General features: G+C 36.8%; 3 protein-coding genes across 5 annotated transcripts in view; 2 read left to right on the top strand and 1 right to left on the bottom strand.

The window, feature by feature from the left end:
• The window catches only part of LOC109536297 (protein C-ets-1), a gene marked incomplete in the record, with an annotated part of 68,258 nt that extends 66,370 nt beyond the window's left edge, over nucleotides 1–1,888 (top strand). For both annotated transcript variants that reach the window (XM_048667654.1, XM_048667653.1), the window contains 1 exon segment: nucleotides 351–1,888. In XM_048667654.1, the coding sequence (XP_048523611.1) occupies nucleotides 351–414 (64 nt within the window).
• A 1,188-nt stretch (nucleotides 1,889–3,076) lies between these two features.
• On the top strand, nucleotides 3,077–4,814 carry LOC109536442 (DNA repair protein RAD51 homolog 1). The gene is made up of 6 exons (XM_019902667.2): nucleotides 3,077–3,308; nucleotides 3,360–3,707; nucleotides 3,764–3,972; nucleotides 4,123–4,252; nucleotides 4,310–4,448; nucleotides 4,504–4,814. Exons 1-6 carry the CDS (start codon nucleotides 3,225–3,227, stop codon nucleotides 4,608–4,610), a joined length of 1,017 nt encoding a protein of 338 aa, XP_019758226.1. The 5' UTR covers nucleotides 3,077–3,224; the 3' UTR covers nucleotides 4,611–4,814.
• Nucleotides 4,805–6,170, bottom strand: LOC109536443. 2 transcript variants are annotated; one of them, XR_007281740.1, is made up of 3 exons: nucleotides 6,002–6,170; nucleotides 5,703–5,871; nucleotides 4,805–5,529 (listed from the first exon to the last, which is right to left on the bottom strand). XR_007281740.1 is itself a non-coding variant. In XM_048667429.1 (2 exons), the coding sequence occupies exons 1-2, from the start codon at nucleotides 5,770–5,772 to the stop codon at nucleotides 5,153–5,155; spliced, it is 447 nt and encodes a 148-aa protein (XP_048523386.1). In that variant the 5' UTR covers nucleotides 5,773–6,166; the 3' UTR covers nucleotides 4,805–5,152. The 2 variants fall into 2 exon arrangements, 1 of the variants encoding a protein (XP_048523386.1); XM_048667429.1 differs by having other exon boundaries at nucleotides 5,703–6,166.
• Between the last annotated feature and the right edge of the window lie 2,226 nt (nucleotides 6,171–8,396).

Here is an 8,396-nt window from a genome sequence, read left to right as displayed (position 1 = left end):
TGATCGAGCTTTAGCAGTAGAGCTTATGTACATTCATTTACATTCCGTGCTTCTCTCGCTTATATATTCGATGAGTTTGTTCAGTTTTTAAGACCGATTATGAATGTTACAATGTTCAATGCACTTTGTGTTTTGTATACCTTCTTCCACTTAAAAGGCGCAAAACCCCACACAAAAAATCACTATTACGCAGTGAATTGAAAAAATTAAATAACAGGATAGTGAAAACTGTCCATCGCAAAATACCCACTTAACCTCACCTTTAAAGTTAAAAATCCTTCAATCCAAGGTGAAAATTTCGGAAAAAAATGACAGAAACCATTTGTTATTGTTCATTTTGCTTGTTGCAGATACAGTCCAGAAGAGTTGCATGCCATGGTTGATCTCAAACCTGAAAAGAAAGAAGACGACTGAATGAAAGTGAATGGCTACAAGGATCATCTTCTGCAGACAATAAACCAACCGGTTGCAATTGCAATTTATTGGTGCCTAAAGCTAATGTTAGACAAGTATCTTTTTATTACATCTCCCGCAATACAAAAAAACTGGCAAACCTGTTCAATCAGGGCCATTTTTTAGAGGCACTGTTTCTTCCGTACTTCAAAACGATAAAAGTAGACGATACATTCAACTGATTGTATGTCATTGTTTAATTTTTATCATAAAGTGTACCTGCAGTTAAAATCATCTTCATATAAAGCCCGTGTCACATGCATCCTTTGTAGTACGATTCAAATAAACGAATGCATGGGACACGGGCTTAAGGGTCTAAGCATTTCGAAACGATGCTCAATGAAAATGTGCATCTGAAAAAGGGCCTTAAGAAATTTCCAGGGTATAGAAAAACTACGGTGTTCATATCACTACTAGAACCTAGTAGAAAGTAAATGTGTGGCAAAACAAGTCACTAAGTTGTGATTTTTTACCAAAAAAAGAAAAGAAATGTTAAAAGTGTTACATTTTACTTGTGCAGAAAACGTTACGGGCTGTTAAGTTTTTGGAAGAATATATCAGGGTTTACAGCAGTTTACACATTTTGTTCAATAGACAATAAGCTTTGAAAAATATGATATTATTTTGCGCCAAAAAATTTCCGTTTTATAAAATGCTCAAGCTTACAAATTTTACAAATCCATTAGGCAAGGTATTTTCTGAACGATGAGAATGCTCAGTCGATAATTGTTAAGTTAATATGTTTTTTTCAATCGAACAATATGACCGAAACAATAAAATTAAAGTACGCCGATTTCTGTAAATATAAATGTTAATTGTGATAAGCCTAAAAATCAGAAAGTGTTGATAATAAATAATAATGTTTTTATTTAGAAAGACAAATATTCGATTTTCGTGGGGCTGTACATTGACTCTTCGATAAGTATTTTTATATTGGATGTCTTTCCTGTTTAAATAGCGTCATTTACAACTTCTTTTAACAAGTTTTACTAAATTAATCAGCAAGCGTTTCAGATGTTTTATTGTCAAGAAATTGTCACTTTTTATTGTTAGATATCTAAATTTCAAGTTATTCATTAATGAACTTGGAATAATATTTTATTTTTAAGCAATAAAGTTTGAGCTACACAAACAAAATACGTGATCTAAATACTCATCAATGTATTTGACTTCATGCGACAAAAAAATCGAATTTCCAAGAAATCGAAAATTCGACATTTTCTTCGCACATCGCTTGCTGATTAATTGATTTTTTATTTTGTGGTCTCAGTCTAGGTTATAACTTAAGTTATTTTGAATGCAAAAAGTCGAAAATACAGCAATATTCTCGTTGTAGGGAATATCTATTACTCTATTTTCATTTGTTGCATTTCTCCTACATTATATAACTATTGTATTAAAAGTGAAAGTGTTTCAATAAAATACTTATATTGGTTTTCCAGTGTTTGTTTGTTATCGGTAGTTATCAGCGCAGTGTGAAGCATTTCGACGGATAACTTCGAAGTAGGAAAAAAAGCAGAAAAAGTCACAAATACCAGAAATTGTACCTATTAGAAATTTTCGAAGCAGTATTAAATTATTCTTTGTGCGATAATGGTTGATTTGAAAAGCTCAATATACCGCCAATGCAAAAGTCAGGGTCACCACTTGACAAATGCAACAAGCAAAAAAAAATTTCCATTAATCTACGGTCGATTCGGCAACATTGTAATTTTCACCATCCTAATAATTTTAAAGATGAACATAAACAATTGCTTTAAATTAGATAGTTTTTGCATTTTATGATTACTTGACCTTCTTCAATGTCCAACATAAAAAGGATTCGACTTATCAAGCAAATTTTATGCATAATTGTTTTTTATCGGCAGTGGAATTCCGTCACTGATGACGTGGAACCAAAATTATAGTGTCACAGCAAAGAATAAAAAGTTCTGATGAGAAAAAACGCGCTTTCATTCCAAGTTTTCTAAGCTTGCAGACGGAAAAACCTCACATAATGGAGAAGGAGCGACTTTCTGAGCATCGCTGGCGACGGCGACTGAATGCGGTTTGCCGAAATCGCGATAGTTGCCAATCTAAATCGTTTGATAATCTGTGGTTGTTATGACAAGTGACGTGCTATTGAAAGCAGTGTTGTTAACACTTTTGCCAAAATGCTGGAAAGTAACATAACTTTGTGTTAAATATTTGTTCAAAAATATGTTTAAAAAAAAGGGTAATGTGCGGGGCGATTAACTAGAACGCCTGATTTTGATGGGATTATTTCTAGTCTTTCTAGCTTGAATTGGACGTTATAGGGTTTTAAATAAAATTGTCTCATATTGCATCTCCTTTTAATATCAGTAAAATCCCCTTTTACATCCTTTTCTTTTTCGTCCGATTTTATTTCGAATTGCTTGCTCTCATTTCGGTTTGCATCTCTCTTTGATATCAACAAATGCGTATATTCCGTCTCTTTTTGAGCCAATACATAATTAAACTGTCGTGGTGCATAATTAATCCGAGACATTTTAGAGAAGACTTGTGAATCGAAAAAAGCAAAATTCCCCAATGCATCACGCTCATGTCCTTAAAAAAAATTAAATTTGCTAAAACAAAACTAGGTTGGTGGTCTGGATTTAGAAAGACGTGACAACTAAGACAAAACGCAAACTTCAAACAAAAATATTGACGTTTTGAATTCAGTCGCTGCATTTCGACAGTGAAAAAACGTTAAAATACCGATAGTGGAATAAGCCACAGTTGATAGTCATTCTACACAACCTTCCACGATGAGTATCAGTGCAGCATCGACCCCAACCGTTAAGGAGGATGACATGGAAGAATGTGGGCCCCAACCGATTGCCAGGCTAGAGGTAAAAATCGCCTCACATACAAAAACAAGTTATTGACTCGCATTTATTCAGGGTAATGGTATCAATGCCGGCGATATCAAGAAGCTGGAGGAAGCTGGCTATCACACAGTTGAATCTGTGGCTTTCGCTCCGAAGAAATACCTGCTCTCAATCAAGGGCATCTCGGAACAGAAGGCAGATAAAATTCATAGTGAAGTGTCCAAGTTGGTGCCCATGGGCTTTACAACCGCCACAGAGTTCCATCAGAAACGTGCTGACATGATTTGTGTCTCAACGGGCTCCAAGGAACTGGACAGGCTTCTTGGAGGAGGCATTGAGACAGGCTCAATCACCGAACTGTTTGGGGAATTTCGAACAGGAAAAACGCAAATTTGCCACACTTTAGCAGTAACCTGCCAAGTTAGTCTCGATCAGTTAATAAATGTTACAGATAATAACGTTGATTTCTGCCATAGTTACCTACGGATTGTGGAGGAGCTGAAGGAAAATGCCTGTACATAGACACCGAAGGGACGTTTAGGCCGGAAAGGTTACTTGCTGTAGCTGAGCGCTTTAAAATGGAGCCCCAGACTGTTTTAGATAATGTCGCGTATGCACGAGCTTACAATACTGACCATCAAACCCAACTGCTCCTGCATGCCAGCGCCATGATGGCAGAATCAAGGTCTGTTACCCCCAAAGCGGCTCTTTTAAACTAACTTTTAAACATTTTACTTATTCTCATTAGCGTTCTTTAAACAGGACTCTAGCGGTAATGTTTCCTTCCTCTAATTCGCTTCATTCAACAGCAATTTAATAAACAAACTTTTTTCAGGTATGCTCTATTAGTGGTGGACAGTGCAATGGCTCTGTACAGATCCGAGTACTCCGGAAGGGGTGAACTAGCTGCCAGACAAATGCATTTATCCAGATTTCTGAGAATGTTGCTCAGATTGGCTGATGAGGTGATTTCCGAGCGCATTCCAATGTGGGAACAGTGAAAATAACCGATTGATTTTCAGTTTGGTGTTGCTGTTGTTATAACAAACCAAGTCGTGGCCCAGGTGGATGGGGCTGCAATGTTTAACGCTGACCCCAAAAAGCCTATTGGAGGCCACATAATGGCTCACTCATCCACAACTCGATTGTATTTAAGAAAAGGTAGGTTTGGTGCGCGCAAAACGAGTTGAATCACTGATGTGTTTATTCTGCTTAGGTCGCAATGAAACCAGAATGTGCAAAATTTACGACTCGCCTTGTCTGCCTGAAGCTGAAGCGATGTTTGCGATAAATCCCGATGGCGTTGGCGATGCTAAGGAATAAGAAAATGTGTGGACTAAGTAGTTAAGGCGGAATTATCGTTATTTTTGAGATAGGAATTGTTTCAAGTTCCATAAGAAGTGGCTTTATGAAGCAAATTAATTTAAATTTAGGTTAACTGGAGTAAATATTTAATAGAAATAGAAAACGACACTAATTTGAGCTGGTGCACTGTAATAGGACAAATAAATCAATTGTTTTACGACAGTCGCTTATATTTAAACTTTGGTAACGTCCATATTAAACAATTAAATCAAATAACTAAGATTAAAATCTCAGACTACTACATTAATGACTGAGTTAAAGGGCAACATAATGTTAATAATAGGTCGGCTCAAACCAACCAGTAATACAAATGCTTCATCTAGTACAGCCAGTATTTCCGGTCTAACAGGCTGTTCGGATTAACAAGCGAAACCTTTCAAAAATTGTGCAGTTATTTGAATTATTTAAGAAATTGTTAAATTGCGAAGCATTTTTACAGTAGGCAGTTTAGAGGTACTTTTGAGAAATTAATTTTTAGCTAAACATGTCCTAGGTCTTTCTTAATATGCAATCGGCAGATCATCATCGTCATCTTGCCCGATCATGAACTCATCGTAAGTTCGATTTCTTTGCCCAAACTTCTCCCTCAGCCATTTAACTAATTCAAACCGCTTACTTATATAAACACCACATATCACAAAGGCAATTAAAAATAGAGGAATGAGAATGCCCGCTACAAGGGATCCGCTACCTTGGTTGTCCACTGAGTTGGAGTACTTGGGGGTTGTTTGGGGCTGATCGGCCCAGGTCGAGCATGTGAAGTTGAGCTCGACGTAGGAAAGCCCGCAAATGCAAGAATTGGTAAGATCATCGCACACTTCAGTGTCCAGGCAAGAACCATCGTCAATAGCGTTGGATGAATTGCACTTTCGCCCCACTGAAGGTTATTAAAAATGTCCCATCTCAATATGGATTAATGCTAGATTTTTTGTCTTAAAAGTGAGGTGAAATTTTATGTGGAATGTTCTCAACCAAATGGCGTCTGCTTGTTTGGGTGAGAAGCTCCAGAAGAGATTGTAAAATCAAGTAGGTTAAGAAGTAAGAGCTTACCTTTACACAGGGCTTTAGTGAAAAGAAAACAGAGGCACAACAAGCCGACATAAAAGTTGGCAACAAACATTTCTCCGGTTGTTACATATCGTTGAAAAACAGTAGACACATTACTAATGCAGCATCGAATGATGCTCTACATATTTCCAGTATGACCCGAAGCCTTTATCTACAAAGAGATAAGCAGCCAATAACGATAACTTTATCGGAATCTACCTTTTTTTTAAGCAAATAGAAAAACAGCCTTGTTTGAGTTGGACGTCCGTATGTACACTAGGCGAGGCGTTGAAATCGTTTACCTTACTGATTGGACAATTGCTGCTAAACGGGGAGCATTCAATTCGATGCACTTATTCAATTTACTTTTGATGGATTAATTTGAATCTTTCCGGAACGAAAATATTACGAGTAAAAGTATACAAATAAGACGGGAACACTTTTGACAGAATGTCATAAGAGACGTCAGTTGTTAACGTTATGAAAAGACGCATTGCCAGATTGTGCACAGGCCTCGAACAAAACAACTGCCGCAGTCTAGCGATAGAGAGAGAGAAGAGATAAGACAGCAATTTTTTTTATGTTTTGTGGACTACGGGGTCAAATTTACTGTTGGTGGAGATGGAGAATTTTCTGTGGCATTTACTCAATCAAAAATTTCGATATAAAGACACTTTAGGTAGAGAGAAATGATGAGGGTTTTTATTTATTTATATTTTATTAAAAATAAAAACATTTGATTGATACAAGAGGGTATTTTTCAGCGGTGTTTTACGAGCTTTGGCAGTTGAAACGCTTTTCGTTTAGTATCTTAATCTGAAAAAGGATACACTCTAAGTTCAAAAGTGCATTCGCCAAAATGGCCCGAAAATGAGTAACGAATGGTTTGCTCTTTGCCTTCTAGTTCATTTTCAAACAAATGACTAGTTTCCTGAAGGAGCTGAAAAACTCATAAAACCGATGCATTTTCAAAGAGCGCCGTTAACAAATCGAAATATGCAATTGTTGTTTTTGAGATTAAAAACAGCAGATCACCGGAAAAACGTTAAGAGACTATTTATTTTTTAATTGGAACTAAATGCAGTGTTTTCAATGACAAAAGCAAAATTATTTCCGCTTGTTTTAATAATTTAGTCTCCATTACTTTTGTGCAAGGGTGGCGCAAGATTATTGCAAAATTTCATGTTTTCCGTCCCATTTTGCATGTTTCTCGGAAGCAAACTGAGCAAGAACGATCGTTTTTACATCATTCCAAAGAGAACTAAATGGCCTTTTTAGAAAGTGAACCATCGATACGGAAATGTTGGGAGTTTTCTCAAAAAATAATTGAATTCAAGAAGTTTTAGATTTGCGTGTATTTTTTTGAGTTGCAAAATCCACTTGAACATGGCGCTGTTTTTTTCGAAGTTTCTCAAGAACCATTCGAGCCAGAGAATTCGTTTTGGCATCGTTGGATAGAGAATTGAATGGGGGGGGGGTCATGATCCCCATGACCCCCCTTCTGGATCCGCCCTTGCCATTACCAACAATCCAGATCATTCTGGTGTTTCTTTGCTCGTGCTAAATTAAGATTGTCCGTCAAACGTATTCGGATTTGTTATGGAATCAATAGTTATTTGCGATTGATTTTCATTGGTCATTTAAACTTGCAGGGAAAATTCAGGAAAATCGGGATCACCCGGAAAAAAATACAATTATTAACACCGCATTCTTCAAAATGTCAAGACTTTGGCAATCTAAAAAAGCTTTAAATGAAACTGCTTAAAACAATGTTCCACTTATGCAGTTCACCCGCAAAAATACTCAATAAGTCACGTAAAAGTCCCTGTCTGGTATTTAAAGACAATCTCTATTCAGATCCCTAATAACGTCCTCAACACAAATAACTGCGATGGCAGAGATATTAGATAGCGATCCGTTAAATACATCTGAACCATTACAGTTAACATTATAAAGGTTGTTTTTTTCAACTGTTAACAATAAAGAACCTTTGGTACCGGACTGATCACAATCTTGCATGCTAGACGTGCCCCGGCAATGTCGTAAATCCTTTAATTCTTTTACCACAAAAGATAAAAATCAAACAGAATGCGCGTTGTAGCCTATTCGAAAGAATAATATTTCCCTTCGAACCATTTGGGACCCCGAACGAAGGTTGTTGTTTATCAAACCCGATCGTCTTGTTTACTTAGTTGATTAGCGGATCGGAAAAAAATGTCTGTGTCTATCTATGTGCGCCCAACCGATTCAAATTGTTTGGACAGGGTGAAAGCTAGTGGAAGTGGAAGTGTTGCGCTTCGAGAGCTTTTAGAGGAGCTCTTGATCAAAATAAAATCTCTGCCGTATTTTGATTATGCCGCGATGCCGTTTCGATAGGGGCCCAACTGTAGGGCTTGGCAACAAAGCTTTGAATTAACATTGGCAACAACTGAAATTGAAGGCGCTTTCAAGAATGAGTCTACAGGGTGATTCAAAATTGGCGTCATTCCTTTGAAGGGTATATAGGAGCCTATAGAGAATACGGGAAAAATATAGAAATTTTTTTTTTTCGAAAATTTCAAGAATATATTAACAGTTGAAGATCGAATTTCAACTTAGTTATTAAGCATTACAGTTGAGTCCGGATATAACAAACTTGAAAAATGAACTAAAACTGTCTATCAAGGCTTTCACGGCCGGTTAAATCACATTTAGGAA

Source organism: Dendroctonus ponderosae, unplaced genomic scaffold, assembly GCF_020466585.1.
Source record: "Dendroctonus ponderosae isolate FM_Combo_2020 unplaced genomic scaffold, Dpon_F_20191213v2 Dpon_F_20191213_6, whole genome shotgun sequence".
Taxonomy (NCBI): domain Eukaryota; kingdom Metazoa; phylum Arthropoda; class Insecta; order Coleoptera; family Curculionidae; genus Dendroctonus; species Dendroctonus ponderosae.
This window is presented reverse-complemented; position numbering and strand designations above follow the sequence as displayed.

What these genes read in the sequence shown, in the direction of transcription:
- LOC109536442 (XM_019902667.2), top strand. Translation starts at nt 3,225, where the DNA reads ATGAGTATCAGTGCAGCATCGACCCCAACCGTTAAGGAGGATGACATG. An exon ending in AACCGATTGCCAGGCTAGAG is followed by an intron (nt 3,309 to 3,359) that starts GTAAAAATCGCC and finishes GCATTTATTCAG; the next exon opens with GGTAATGGTATCAATGCCGG. An exon ending in CTTTAGCAGTAACCTGCCAA is followed by an intron (nt 3,708 to 3,763) that starts GTTAGTCTCGAT and finishes TTTCTGCCATAG; the next exon opens with TTACCTACGGATTGTGGAGG.
- LOC109536443 (XM_048667429.1), bottom strand. Translation starts at nt 5,772, where the DNA reads ATGTTTGTTGCCAACTTTTATGTCGGCTTGTTGTGCCTCTGTTTTCTT. An exon ending in CACTAAAGCCCTGTGTAAAG is followed by an intron (nt 5,530 to 5,702) that starts GTAAGCTCTTAC and finishes AATAACCTTCAG; the next exon opens with TGGGGCGAAAGTGCAATTCA.